This window comes from Rhinichthys klamathensis, unplaced genomic scaffold (assembly GCF_029890125.1).
Source record: "Rhinichthys klamathensis goyatoka isolate OS25496 unplaced genomic scaffold, OSU_Roscu_1.1 h1tg000545l_1, whole genome shotgun sequence".
Lineage (NCBI taxonomy): Eukaryota > Metazoa > Chordata > Actinopteri > Cypriniformes > Leuciscidae > Rhinichthys > Rhinichthys klamathensis.
Window position 1 is genome coordinate 370001 of NW_026607017.1, and position 15000 is coordinate 385000.

The 15000-nt window shown below is 45.3% G+C and overlaps 1 protein-coding gene across 2 annotated transcripts in view; it reads right to left on the reverse strand.

Moving 5' to 3' along the window:
- The window catches only part of slc2a9l2 (solute carrier family 2 member 9, like 2), a 43095-nt gene that overhangs the window by 2479 nt on the left and 25616 nt on the right, over positions 1 to 15000 (reverse strand). The window contains exons 7-12 of one of the 2 annotated variants that reach the window (XM_056238812.1): positions 13047 to 13179; positions 12479 to 12666; positions 7231 to 7341; positions 3897 to 3998; positions 3719 to 3794; positions 1154 to 1281 (exon numbers count right to left, since the gene is read on the reverse strand). In XM_056238812.1, coding sequence (XP_056094787.1) covers positions 1154 to 1281; positions 3719 to 3794; positions 3897 to 3998; positions 7231 to 7341; positions 12479 to 12666; positions 13047 to 13179 — 738 coding nt within the window. The remainder of the gene's footprint in view (positions 1 to 1153; positions 1282 to 3718; positions 3795 to 3896; positions 3999 to 7230; positions 7342 to 12478; positions 12667 to 13046; positions 13180 to 15000) is intronic. The other variant, XM_056238813.1, reaches the window with a different exon arrangement.

Here is a 15000-nt window from a genome sequence, read left to right on the forward strand (position 1 = left end):
TCTCACCTGTATGAAGAGGAACAGGAGGGAGTCTCACCTATATGAAGGGGAACAGGAGTGAGTCTCACCTGTATGAAGGGGAACAGGAGTGAGTCTCACCTGTATGAAGGGGAACAGGAGGGAGTCTCACCTGTATGAAGGGGAACAGGAGGGAGTCTCACCTGTATGAAGGGGAACAGAAGGGAGTCTCACCTGTATGAAGGGGAACAGGAGTGAGTCTCACCTGTATGAAGGGGAACAGGAATGAGTCTCACCTGTATGAAGGGGAACAGGAGTGAGTCTCACCTGTATGAAGGGGAACAGGAGGGAGTCTCACCTGTATGAAGGGGAACAGGAGTGAGTCTCACCTGTATGAAGGGGAACAGGAGTGAGTCTCACCTGTATGAAGGGGAACAGGAGTGAGTCTCACCTGTATGAAGGGGAACAGGAGTGAGTCTCACCTGTATGAAGGGGATCAGGAGTGAGTCTCACCTGTATGAAGGGGAACAGGAGTGAGTCTCACCTGTTTGAAGGGGAACAGGAGGGAGTCTCACCTGTATGAAGGGGAACAGGAGGGAGTCTCACCTGTATGAAGGGGAACAGGAGGGAGTCTCACCTGTATGAAGGGGAACAGGAGTGAGTCTCACCTGTATGAAGGGGAACAGGAGTGAGTCTCACCTGTATGAAGGGGAACAGGAGTGAGTCTCACCTGTATGAAGGGGAACAGGAGTGAGTCTCACCTGTATGAAGGGGAACAGGAGTGAGTCTCACCTGTATGAAGGGGAACAGGAGTGAGTCTCACCAGTATGAAGGGGAACAGGAGGGAGTCTCACCTGTATGAAGGGGAACAGGAGTGAGTCTCACCTGTATGAAGGGGAACAGGAGTGAGTCTCACCTGTATGAAGGGGAACAGGAGTGAGTCTCACCTGTATGAAGGGGAACAGGAGTGAGTCTCACCTGTATGAAGGGGAACAGGAGGGAGTCTCACCTGTATGAAGGGGAACAGGAGTGAGTCTCACCTGTATGAAGGGGAACAGGAGTGAGTCTCACCTGTATGAAGGGGAACAGGAGGGAGTCTCACCTGTATGAAGGGGAACAGGAGTGAGTCTCACCTGTATGAAGGGGAACAGGAGTGAGTCTCACCTGTATGAAGGGGAACAGGAGTGAGTCTCACCTGTATGAAGGGGAACAGGAGTCCCACTGCGAAGTTCGAGAGCCAGTTGACGGTGCCAGCAACCATGAACGCCGCCGGACGATACGACTGCTCAAACAGCTCCCCCGTCAACACGAACGGGACACCACCTGACACACGGAAACATCCATCAACACGTGAACACACACACACACTCTCTCACACACACACTCTCTCACACACACACTCTCTCACTCACACACACACACACACACACACACACACACACACACACACACACACACACACACTAAAGGCAACAGAGTCTTGTTTAAACGGCCAAATACACACTGACAAAGGAGATCAGAGTGGCTAAGAGGAACTATTCTGAAGAGCTGAGAAACCAACGACCCTGCATCAAGACGCCAGCCTCCCAGCACTCGAATCAGCAGCTGCGGATGCCCTGAGCGAGCTTTATTGCAGGTTCTCACGCCCCGCTCCCGCTCTGATCTTCAATGACTACAGACCTGTAGCCGAAACATCTGAGGGCGTGACGTCGCTCGAGAGACTGGTGTTGGCCTACACGTCACCTTCGCTTTTATTGTCTATTATACATATTGTGTTTTTTATATATATATATTTTTAATCACTTGTTTTATTTTTATTATCCGTCTTGTCGCTGTCATTCTGTCGGTGCACTGTAAGCTTCTGTCACTAAGAGAAACTCCTTGTCCATTACTTAATGAGAACATCATCAGGAAAATTAGAGCACAGTTTTGTTAGCTGGGAATAAATGAGGAAATGAGGAGCATCAACACAGATCTGCTGCTTTAACACTGAAACACACACACAATGCATCAGTGTAATGGAGGAATGAGAATGAATGAGAATCCCTCGCTCCCTCCCTCCGCCTGTCCTCACAGCTCGTGTCCTGAGGATTTAACATGGATTGAGCGGCACATCTATTTTTAAACTTTACTTTAATGTTTTTTGGGAATCAGGAAACATTTGAGTTCCAGCACATCTGGATCAGTCCCTTAATAACACACTACCATTGCCATCTGCGCACTCACTCACTCACTCACTCACTCACTCACTCACTCACTCACTCACTCACTCACTCACTCACTCACTCACTCACTCACTCACTCACTCACTCACTCACTCACTCACTCACTCACTCACTCACTCACTCACTCACTCACTCACTCACTCACTCACTCACTCACTCACTCACTCACTCACTCACTCACTCACTCACTCACGCACGCACGCACGCGCGTTTCTTCCCTCGGGATGAAGAGGAGACTGTGTGTGTGTGTGTGTGTGTGAGAGAGAGAGAGTCAGTACAGGTGCTTCATCCGCACTGACATCACCGACTCGCTGCTGTTTATGTAATGATGCAGTGACCTGTGAGAGTGTGTGTGTGTGCATATTCTATTGTGTGAATATGTAAACACAGTAAAAGTGTTGAGAAGCAGCTGGGGCGGCGCTGTCGTTTGTTTATTTGAATTGTGATTTACCTTTATTTAGACCGCTAAAATTATCAAGAGCATTGATTAAGAACACATTTATACATAGTTAACCAAATCAAAATTTATTTTCATATTGAATGACAGTTTCAGTACAGCTTCAAATTTGTCAATCAAATATACAAGTAGTCTATGTAATAAACTAATAGACTAATACAATGTTTTGATTATATTTATTAGACACATACTGTGTGTTCTGTATATGTAGAGGCCTATTATTTGAGTTTAAATTTGGAAGTAAAGTAAATTAGCAATATTTATTCATGTTATATGTTATATAAAGGGAGCAGTGAACACTGCGTAGGGACCCTGTAGAATGGAACGCAGCTTGAGTGTGTGTGTGCGTGTGTGAGTGGAGTGTGTGTGTGTGTGACTGTGTGTGTGTGTGTGTGTGTGGTGCGTGCGTGAGTGTGTGTGTGTGTGCGTGAGTGTGTGTGTGAGTGAGTGAGTGTGTGCATGCATGTGTGTGTGTGTGTGTGTGTGAGTGAGTGAGTGAGTGAGTGAGTGAGTGAGTGAGTGAGTGAGTGTGTGTGTGTATGTGACTGTGTGTGTGTGTGTGTGTGTGTGTGTGTGTGTGTGTGTGTGTGTGTGTGTGTGTGTGTGACTGAGTGTGTGTGTGTGAGTGAGTGAGTGTGTGAGTGTGTGTGTGTGTCACAAGAATATTCTGTCCTGCCGTCCATTCAGGAGACAGTGATGCAAATGAGATGCAAACCATCTGCTGGAAACAGTCAGTCTCTCGATTTATATTCATAACTGTTCACTTAATTTGCTACTGTATATTAAAGAGCCAATATGAGTGTATATCACGTCCTTCTGAAGGTCGACGAACGAACCACACACACCTTATTCAGGACATCTGCTTTATATTCTCATGATGTGTCCAAAACTGCAGCGATCAGAACCGACACAGGACTGTGAACTTTGACCTCTGACTGACCGCACTATCATCACCACACTGATGAAAACTAACCTGAACACACACACACACACACACTCATTCACACACACTCACTCACACATTCACACACACTCAAACGGGCACACACACACACACACACACACACACACACTGTACCTGGACCGGAACAGAAGGAAGCAATCAGAAGCAGAATGGAGGTGAAGCTGAGATACGGCATCCATGAGAAACTGTCCTACACACACACACACACACACACACACACACACACACACACACACAGGCTTGAGTTCAGTATATGTGTGTTCAGTGTGTGTTTAATGTGATTGTTATTTACCTGAAAATGCAGGAAGACCGTGAGCAGACTGAAGAAAACGGCCATCGCTGAGAAACCAAAGATTAATAACGGCCTCCGACCGATTTTCTCGATCACTAAACCCTGAAACACACACAACAAACACGTTACAGTCGCTTCTACCGGCACATCAGCAAATACACTATACTGACAGAAGTTTTGGGACGTCTGCCTTTACATGCACATGAAGTCTAATGACATCCCCATTCCGTAGGGTTTGATATGGAGTTGCTCCACCCTTTGCTGCTATAACAGCTCCAACTCTCCTGTAGAGGCTGTCCACAAGGTTTAGGAGTGTGTTTATGGGGATGTTTGCCCATTCTTCTAGAAGTGCAGTAGTGAGGTCCGGCACTGAAGTTGGACGAGAAGCTCTCAGTCTCCGCTCTAACTCATCCCTAAGCTGTTCTATCGGGTTAAAGGGTTAGTTCACCCAAAAATGTAAACTCTGTCAGTAATGACTCTCCCTCATGTTGTTCAACCCCGTAAGACCTTCGTTCATCTTCGGAACACAAATTAAGATATGTTTGATTAAATCTGAGAGCTGGATCACTCCTCCATAGGCTTCTAAGGGATCGAAGCTGGCCGGCCCAAAAGTTATGAAAGACATTGTTAAAATAGTCCGAGTGACTACAGTGGCTCAACCTTAAGTTCATCAAGCGACGAGAATACTTTCTGTGCGCAAAAAACAAACAAAAATAACAACTTTATTCAACTAATTATTTCCTTCTCTGTGGGCCGTGAGATTTCATGTAGTGAAACTACTCAAAGCTTCTAGGTTGTACGTCACGCATCACACACATGACCAGCGTCGGCCAATAGTGAGCCAACGTGTGACGTGCAACCTAGAAGCTTTGCGCAATATCACTACGTGAAATATCACGGCCGTACAGAGAGTACGTAGTGTGCGAACGTTCCACGAAGCAATGCTTAGCTTATTTTTCACTTTGATTTTTTGACCGCAAGGGGGGATGCTCCGACTGTTGCGGCTTACCGTCCGGAGTGTGGGGAGCAGACAATTTTTGGACCACCTTTTCCAGGTCCTTCCCCATCACAGGGTGAGCAGTGTGGGGCAGCTCAGTCGCAGTGGAAAGTGCCGAAAAGACGCGCTGCTCCATCCCGCAGTCCTAGTGACCGTCACTCCATTGCCGCCTGTGTGCATGGTTTGGTTAGGCACTCACATCCTTGGCCTGTGCCCGCCACCATTCCACATCGCCACAGGACTTTGAGGGAGAGGGGGTGGGGCAAGAAGCCTGCGCATAGGTGAGGATTAAGGTGAGGGTGTGGGTGCGCAGACCTCACTCCTACCAGATGACCTCCAGTGGCATGAGGGAACCCATGATGACCTTCGCCTGGCAGGAGGTGCAGGGGTCTGCCAGTGGTCCGGTCAGTTGGACTCCGCCTGTGCCTGTCCCCAGGGTTTGCTCTAGGGATGGCCCGATACCGATACTGGCATCGGGGATCGGGCCGATACTGTCCTAATATACTCGTACTCGTACTCATAAAAATTCGCCGATACCACGCACCGATACCACGTACATTTTGCAAAACGAAACTGGCCGCCGCGAGTGCTTTGTCGAGGTGAACTGAGGCATAGGAAAGTATAATGTCGGCGGTTTGGGCTCATTTCAAGATAAGGGATGATGACAACAGCAAGGCAGACTGGCAGACTGTGAGTTATGTTCAGCTAAGGTGTCGAGAGGAGGGAAAGAAAGTACATCGTTTAACACCAGCAATCTAATTAAACATCTGAAGACGCATCATAGATCTGATGGCCGAGCGCGCGCGCGGGCGGTAATGCACTCACTCTGTGTGTGCGGGTTACGGGAGAATAAAACGATTCGCGGGACTCCCGCAAACTAGAAATATCTATGAATAAAACATAAAAACTAAAAGATTTTTATTCATCTCTTGCAGAAAAGCAACAAGAACAACTACAACAAAATAGAAACGATTTACAGGCCAGAGTTTCTAATCATAACATGGTTACAGCGTTGAGCGATGTAGCCAATCACAGACATATGTGTTGATTTCTGGAACGCAATGGCCAATCAGAAGCATTTAAGATAGACTCCCCTCACCGCTCAAAACGGACTTTTTTGTTCAGTGCTGAATTCTGTATGCTGGCAAATCCACTAATTATAACAAACAACGTGTGGATATTATGAAAGATTGATTGTGCAGTCAGCTTCATTGATAATAACAGAGATGTGTGAGATCGCGATGAACTGTCAGCTTTTAGGATTTATTAAGGGAGCGCACTTTGCGCGCATTCAGTCATGCCAGACCATGCACGCAGTAGCCTGCTTGCTTTTATGTTAAATTAACAGTGGTTTGTGTGTTAATACATTTATTATTTTACTAATTTTATTTATTTTTAGACTTGTTAAAACAAGCAGAGAAGAAAATAAAAACAGTCTTCTAACCTGTGTTCTAAAATAGTCGTCTTCTTTTCTGGGAGCCTATTACTTTTGCGGTAGAAATATCGGTATCGGTACTCGGTATCGGCAAGTACACAAATGTAAATACTCGTACTCGTATCGGTTTGAAAAAAAATGGTATCGGGCCATCCCTAGTTTGCTCCCCTAGCCACTGTACCCTCCCGAGTTAACCCACGTGGCTTGGGGTTGCCTTCTTCCGCCTTCCCAGCCGTTGTGGTGGTTCTCACATCACCATCTTCCGCCTGCGCCGCCGTTGGGGTCTTCACTGTTTACCCATAACTGGGACAGTGGTTGACGGGCATCAGGGCGTTTCCATTCACCGATGGGCCTGCGTGCCGCGTCTCTGAGGCCCACTGCTGCTCCGAGATTCCGTACAACGTAGCCTGGAACCACAAGGGACCAGTTACCATGTGTGCCACGGCGAGGCGTGTACGAGATCCTGGCAGTGGAGAGGCTATGTACCGGCTGAGGAGGCTTACGCACTCGGCTCCTCTTTTCACCACTGAAAACAGAGGGCTATCCGGTGGCAGAGAGAGGCAAGCAGAGGCAGCATGCAGCATGCACTAACTACAAGCACTACTACTTCAACACTGCTGCACTGACGCATCACACGCCACACACACACACACACACACACTCACACACTCACTTTTATTTCTACAGCGCTTTATACAGTACAGAGTGTTTCTAAGCAGCTTCACAGGGATGAACAGGAAAATAACAGAATCAATGATGCAAACTTCATCAAATATGAGACTAATTGTATTTCAGCGGTAAAGCTGCTCTTTACAGAAGACTATAGAGTCATAATTCAGATAACTTCAATAACTGCACAAGCGCATCTGTCCTCTTCAGTGTCAGTGTTTTCTCTCACTCACAGATATGATGGCGGCCAGCGTCTCGATGCCACCGGTGCTGAGAGTGATGTAGGGAATCAGAGCCTTCTCGAACCCGGCCTTCTCGAAGATCCCGTTAGTGTAATACCAGATCTACAGAGGAAGAGGATCATCAGCCTCAAACACACACATCATCTTCATATCAACTGATATAACATCATCTTCATCATTATCATACTGCTTCATTCATTCTTCTATCTGTCATATCAGAGTGTGTGTGTGCTCTTTAGCCAGGGTTGCCATGATTGCAGTGATGTTCATGTGTTTGCAGTGTTTGTAGTGCGCAGCAGTGATGTTCATGTGTTTGCAGTGATTGCAGTGTTTGTAGTGTGCAGCAGTGATGTTCATGTGTTTGCAGTGATTGCAGTGTTTGTAGTGTGCAGCAGTGATGTTCATGTGTTTGCAGTGATTGCAGTGTTTGTAGTGTGCAGCAGTGATGTTCATGTGTTTGCAGTGATTGCAGTGATGTTCATGTGTTTGCAGTGTTTGCAGTGTTTGCAGTGATTGCAGTGTTTGCAGTGATTGCAGTGTTTGCAGTGTTTGCAGTGATTGCAGTGTTTGCAGTGATTGCAGTGTTTGCAGTGATTGCAGTGTTTGCAGTGATTGCAGTGATTGCAGTGTTTGCAGTGATTGCCGTGTTTGTAGTGTGCAGCAGTGATGTTCATGTGTTTGCAGTGATTGCAGTGTTTGCAGTGATGTTCACGTGTTTGCAGTGATGTTCACGTGTTTGCAGTGATGTTCATGTGTTTGCAGTGATGGCAGTGATGTTCACGTGTTTGCAGTGATGTTCACGTGTTGAACCGTGCAGTGATTGCAGTGATGTTCATGTGTTTGCAGTGATTGCAGTGTTTGCAGTGATGTTCACGTGTTTGCAGTGATGTTCACGTGTTTGCAGTGATGGCAGAGATGTTCATGTGTTTGCAGTGATGTTCACGTGTTTGCAGTGATGTTCACGTGTTTGCAGTGATGGCAGAGATGTTCATGTGTTTGCAGTGATGGCAGAGATGTTCATGTGTTTGCAGTGATGGCAGAGATGTTCATGTGTTTGCAGTGATGGCAGAGATGTTCATGTGTTTGCAGTGATGTTCATGTGTTTGCAGTGATGGCAGAGATGTTCATGTGTTTGCAGTGATGGCAGAGATGTTCATGTGTTTGCAGTGATGGCAGAGATGTTCATGTGTTTGCAGTGATGGCAGTGATGTTCATGTGTTTGCAGTGATGGCAGTGATGTTCATGTGTTTGCAGTGATGGCAGAGATGTTCATGTGTTTGCAGTGATGGCAGAGATGTTCATGTGTTTGCAGTGATGGCAGTGATGTTCACGTGTTGAACCGTGCAGTGATGTTCATGTGTTTGCAGTGATGTTCACGTGTTTGCAGTGATGTTCACGTGTTTGCAGTGATGGCAGAGATGTTCATGTGTTTGCAGTGATGGCAGAGATGTTCATGTGTTTGCAGTGATGGCAGTGATGTTCACGTGTTGAACCGTGCAGTGATGTTCATGTGTTTGCAGTGATGTTCACGTGTTTGCAGTGATGTTCATGTGTTTGCAGTGATGGCAGTGATGTTCATGTGTTTGCAGTGATGTTCACGTGTTTGCAGTGATGTTCATGTGTTTGCAGTGATGGCAGAGATGTTCATGTGTTTGCAGTGATGTTCACGTGTTTGCAGTGATGTTCATGTGTTTGCAGTGATGGCAGAGATGTTCATGTGTTTGCAGTGATGGCAGTGATGTTCATGTGTTTGCAGTGATGTTCATGTGTTTGCAGTGATGGCAGTGATGTTCATGTGTTTGCAGTGATGGCAGAGATGTTCATGTGTTTGCAGTGATGGCAGTGATGTTCACGTGTTGAACCGTGCAGTGATGTTCATGTGTTTGCAGTGATGTTCACGTGTTTGCAGTGATGTTCATGTGTTTGCAGTGATGGCAGAGATGTTCATGTGTTTGCAGTGATGTTCACGTGTTTGCAGTGATGGCAGAGATGTTCATGTGTTTGCAGTGATGGCAGAGATGTTTATGTGTTTGCAGTGATGGCAGAGATGTTCATGTGTTTGCAGTGATGGCAGAGATGTTCATGTGTTTGCAGTGATGGCAGAGATGTTCATGTGTTTGCAGTGATGTTCACGTGTTGAACCGTGCAGTGATGTTCATGTGTTTGCAGTGATGTTCATGTGTTTGCAGTGATGTTCATGTGTTTGCAGTGATGTTCATGTGTTTGCAGTGATGTTCATGTGTTTGCAGTGATGGCAGAGATGTTCATGTGTTTGCAGTGATGGCAGAGATGTTCATGTGTTTGCAGTGATGGCAGAGATGTTCATGTGTTTGCAGTGTTTGCAGTGATGTTCACGTGTTGAACCGTGCAGTGATGTTCATGTGTTTGCAGTGATGTTCATGTGTTTGCAGTGATGTTCATGTGTTTGCAGTGATGTTCATGTGTTTGCAGTGATGTTCATGTGTTTGCAGTGTTTGCAGTGATGTTCACGTGTTGAACCGTGCAGTGATGTTCATGTGTTTGCAGTGATGGTCATGTGTTTGCAGTGATGGCAGTGATGTTCATGTGTTTGCAGTGATGGCAGTGATGTTCACGTGTTTACAGTGTTTGCAGTGATGTTCACGTGTTTGCAGTGATGTTCACGTGTTTGCAGTGATGTTCACGTGTTTGCAGTGATGTTCACGTGTTTGCAGTGATGTTCACGTGTTTGCAGTGATGTTCATGTGTTTGCAGTGATGTTCATGTGTTTGCAGTGATGGCAGTGATGTTCATGTGTTTGCAGTGATGTTCATGTGTTTGCAGTGATGTTCATGTGTTTGCAGTGATGTTCATGTGTTTGCAGTGATGGCAGAGATGTTCATGTGTTTGCAGTGATGTTCACGTGTTTGCAGTGATGTTCACGTGTTTGCAGTGATGTTCATGTGTTTGCAGTGATGTTCACGTGTTTGCAGTGATGTTCACGTGTTTGCAGTGATGTTCACGTGTTTGCAGTGATGTTCACGTGTTTGCAGTGATGTTCATGTGTTTGCAGTGATGTTCATGTGTTTGCAGTGATGTTCATGTGTTTGCAGTGATGGCAGTGATGTTCATGTGTTTGCAGTGATGTTCACGTGTTTGCAGTGATGTTCATGTGTTTGCAGTGATGTTCATGTGTTTGCAGTGATGTTCATGTGTTTGCAGTGATGTTCATGTGTTTGCAGTGATGTTCATGTGTTTGCAGTGATGGCAGAGATGTTCATGTGTTTGCAGTGATGTTCACGTGTTTGCAGTGATGTTCACGTGTTTGCAGTGATGTTCATGTGTTTGCAGTGATGTTCATGTGTTTGCAGTGATGGCAGTGATGTTCACGTGTTTGCAGTGATGTTCACATGTTTGCAGTGATGTTCATGTGTTTGCAGTGATGTTCATGTGTTTGCAGTGATGTTCATGTGTTTGCAGTGATGTTCATGTGTTTGCAGTGATGTTCATGTGTTTGCAGTGATGTTCATGTGTTTGCAGTGATGGCAGTGATGTTCATGTGTTTGCAGTGATGGCAGTGATGTTCATGTGTTTGCAGTGATGGCAGAGATGTTCATGTGTTTGCAGTGATGGCAGTGATGTTCACGTGTTGAACCGTGCAGTGATGTTCATGTGTTTGCAGTGATGTTCACGTGTTTGCAGTGATGGCAGAGATGTTCATGTGTTTGCAGTGATGGCAGTGATGTTCACGTGTTGAACCGTGCAGTGATGTTCATGTGTTTGCAGTGATGTTCACGTGTTTGCAGTGATGTTCATGTGTTTGCAGTGATGGCAGAGATGTTCATGTGTTTGCAGTGATGTTCACGTGTTTGCAGTGATGGCAGAGATGTTCATGTGTTTGCAGTGATGGCAGAGATGTTTATGTGTTTGCCATCACTGCAAACACATGAACATCTCTGCCATCACTGCAAACACATAAACATCTCTGCCATCACTGCAAACACATGAACATCTCTGCCATCACTGCAAACACGTGAACATCACTGCAAACACATGAACATCTCTGCCATCACTGCAGAGATGTTCATGTGTTTGCAGTGATGGCAGAGATGTTCATGTGTTTGCAGTGATGTTCACGTGTTGAACCGTGCAGTGATGTTCATGTGTTTGCAGTGATGTTCATGTGTTTGCAGTGATGTTCATGTGTTTGCAGTGATGTTCATGTGTTTGCAGTGATGTTCATGTGTTTGCAGTGATGGCAGAGATGTTCATGTGTTTGCAGTGATGGCAGAGATGTTCATGTGTTTGCAGTGATGGCAGAGATGTTCATGTGTTTGCAGTGTTTGCAGTGATGTTCACGTGTTGAACCGTGCAGTGATGTTCATGTGTTTGCAGTGATGTTCATGTGTTTGCAGTGATGTTCATGTGTTTGCAGTGATGTTCATGTGTTTGCAGTGATGTTCATGTGTTTGCAGTGTTTGCAGTGATGTTCACGTGTTGAACCGTGCAGTGATGTTCATGTGTTTGCAGTGATGGTCATGTGTTTGCAGTGATGGCAGTGATGTTCATGTGTTTGCAGTGATGGCAGTGATGTTCACGTGTTTACAGTGATGTTCACGTGTTGAACCGTGCAGTGATGTTCATGTGTTTGCAGTGATGTTCACGTGTTTGCAGTGATGTTCACGTGTTTGCAGTGATGTTCACGTGTTTGCAGTGATGTTCACGTGTTTGCAGTGATGTTCATGTGTTTGCAGTGATGTTCATGTGTTTGCAGTGATGGCAGTGATGTTCATGTGTTTGCAGTGATGTTCACGTGTTTGCAGTGATGTTCACGTGTTTGCAGTGATGTTCATGTGTTTGCAGTGATGTTCATGTGTTTGCAGTGATGGCAGTGATGTTCACGTGTTTGCAGTGATGTTCACGTGTTTGCAGTGATGTTCATGTGTTTGCAGTGATGTTCATGTGTTTGCAGTGATGTTCATGTGTTTGCAGTGATGTTCATGTGTTTGCAGTGATGTTCATGTGTTTGCAGTGATTTTCATGTGTTTGCAGTGATGGCAGTGATGTTCATGTGTTTGCAGTGATGGCAGTGATGTTCATGTGTTTGCAGTGATGGCAGTGATGTTCACGTGTTTGCAGTGTTTGCAGTGATGTTCACGTGTTGAACCGTGCAGTGATGTTCATGTGTTTGTAGTGATGTTCACGTGTTGAACCGTGCAGTGATGGCAGTGATGTTCATGTGTTTGCAGTGATGGCAGTGATGTTGACGTGTTGAACTGACGGCGTTGAGTCCGCAGAGCTGATAGCAGCTCATGACCACGACCACAGTGATCAGCTGCCAGCGGAGCGAACGCTTCCGGAACAACTCCAGCACAGACGCCGTCCGCTGTGTGTTCTGAGCGCGACTCTCAGCGTGAACCTCGTCCAGCTCGCGACTCACATCTGTGCGGCCCAGGAACGCCTGGAATGCTGCCACACACACACACACACACACAGGGAAAACTGAACTGAAGGTTTTAAAACCTAGATTTAAAGAAGCAATCGTTCAGATCACGATCACTAATACAGTGCAGCAATGACATCAACTGATCTGTTACCCACACATGCTCAGAGGAGTGGAGCCTTTGATTTGTGTTGTGATGTGGTAATCATGTGATGATGTTATATATGATGATGTGATGTCACACCTGATCACATCATGGACACAAAAAAACACAATATCTAGAACAAATCAGCAGAGCTTTTGATCTCAGACTGTTTTAAGAGTCCAAACCTCCTCAAACTGACCGTGACGATGAGTTATAAAAGAATAAATGAGTTAGATGAGAGTTTAATGAGCTGATTTTCACCTTTCTCCGCTGCCACCTCATCCCGGCGCTCCATCAGTAGGAATCTGGGGCTCTCGGGCAGAAACGGCAGAACACACAGTTGCAGAAGGGCAGGAAACGCCAAGAAAGCAAACAGGAAGTGCCACCTGGTTTTCTGCAAACACACAGCAGAGCGAGGAGACGTTCGGAGAGATATACCTGAGGTTCAGTCACACACAGGTGATATGACCCGAGGGTGAAGGTCGAGCGATCGCACCAATAACTACAGAAGAGCGGGAAGTTCTTAAAAAGAAAAAAAATCTCACACTAATGCATCTGAGGTTTACATTTGAGAATTTTTAACTCTCATTTTATATATATTTATACACCACTGACCGGCCACTTTATTAGGAACACATTGCTAGTAGCGGATCAGACCCTCTTTGCCTTTTAGAAATGCTTTAATTCTTCGTGGCAGAGATTCAACAAGCTCCTGGAAACATTCCTCAGAGATTCTGGTCCATATTGTCATGATTTCTCAGCTGCACATCCATGAGGTGAATCTCCCGATCCGGCAGATCCCACAGCTGGGAGCGTTTAGTGAACTCATCATGATCAAGAAACCAGTCTGAGATGATTTCAGCTTTGTGACGTGCGTTCTCTTGCCATCAGAAGACGGTCATAAAGCGGTGGACATGATCAGCATCAATACTCAGGTCGGCTGCGACGTCTAATCGATGCTCTACTGGCACTAAGAGCCCAAAGTGGGTCAAGAAAACAGGATTGCTCCAGTCCCAGCAGCCTGAACCGCGGATACAAGGCAGGACGATCCACCCTTTCATGCTGTTAACGTCAGATTCTGACTCTTCATCTGAAAGTAGCCGCAGAAATCCAGACTCATCAGATCAGGAGACGTTTCTCCAGTCTTCTGTTGTCCAGTAAACACAAGAGATGGTTGTGTGTGCGAATCCCAGTCGATCAGCATTTTCTGAAACACTCAGACCAGCAACCATGCCACGTTCAAATTCACTTAAATCACGTTTCTTCCTCGTTCTGATGCTCAGTGTGAACATCAGCAGATCGTCCTGATCATGCCTGAGCTGCTGCCCTGTGATTGGCTGATCTGATATTTGTGTTAACGAGCAGGTGAACAGGTGTAGCTAATAAAGTGGCCGATGATAATGTATAACATTAAAAATACCTTAATGGAACAATTTTACCTTCAATCCACCAAATGAAAAGAGAAATAAATGATAAATGTATTCATTATAAATAATGTACATGTAATGGTGGCGTTATAAGATTTGATTTATTTCCATGACTTTTCCGGGTCAAGATATCACACTTTTAAAACCTCATTTATCCAGGGTTTCCAACGTGTGAATCCTGGGTCTTCAAAGACAAAACCGTGAGGGTGTTAATTAAAAAGAGAAATCTTGATTTGTCGTAGCTTTATCTTACACTGCAAAAAATGCTTTTCTTACTTAGTATTTTTGTCTTGTTTTCAGTCCAAATATCGAAAAATTCTTAAATCAAGATGGATTTACTAAAGTAGTCAAATGCCATAGATATCATGTCTTGTTTTCTAGGTGGAAAAATCAAAATGAAATGCGTTCTTGTTTAAAACAAGCTAAATTATCTGAGAAATAATCTTGTTTCCGTTTGAATTAACATTATTTTTCTTACCCCATTGGCATTTAGATTCCCCCCCCCCCAGAAAATAAGACATAATATCTTATGGCATTTGACTACTTTAGTAAATCCATCTTGATTTAAGAATTTTTCGATATTTGGACTGGAAACAAGACAAAAATACTAAGTAAGAAAATCTTTTTTTGCAGTGTGTTCTGATGGTTGTGTAAGAGAACTAACCCTTCAGACAGACAGAACGCTCTAGTCATCATCTAGTCATCATCTGATGATGGTGTCACAGCGCCGGCGGACTCAGACGTCTCCGGGTCAGATGGTCACAGGGACGCCGTACATCACGACACGC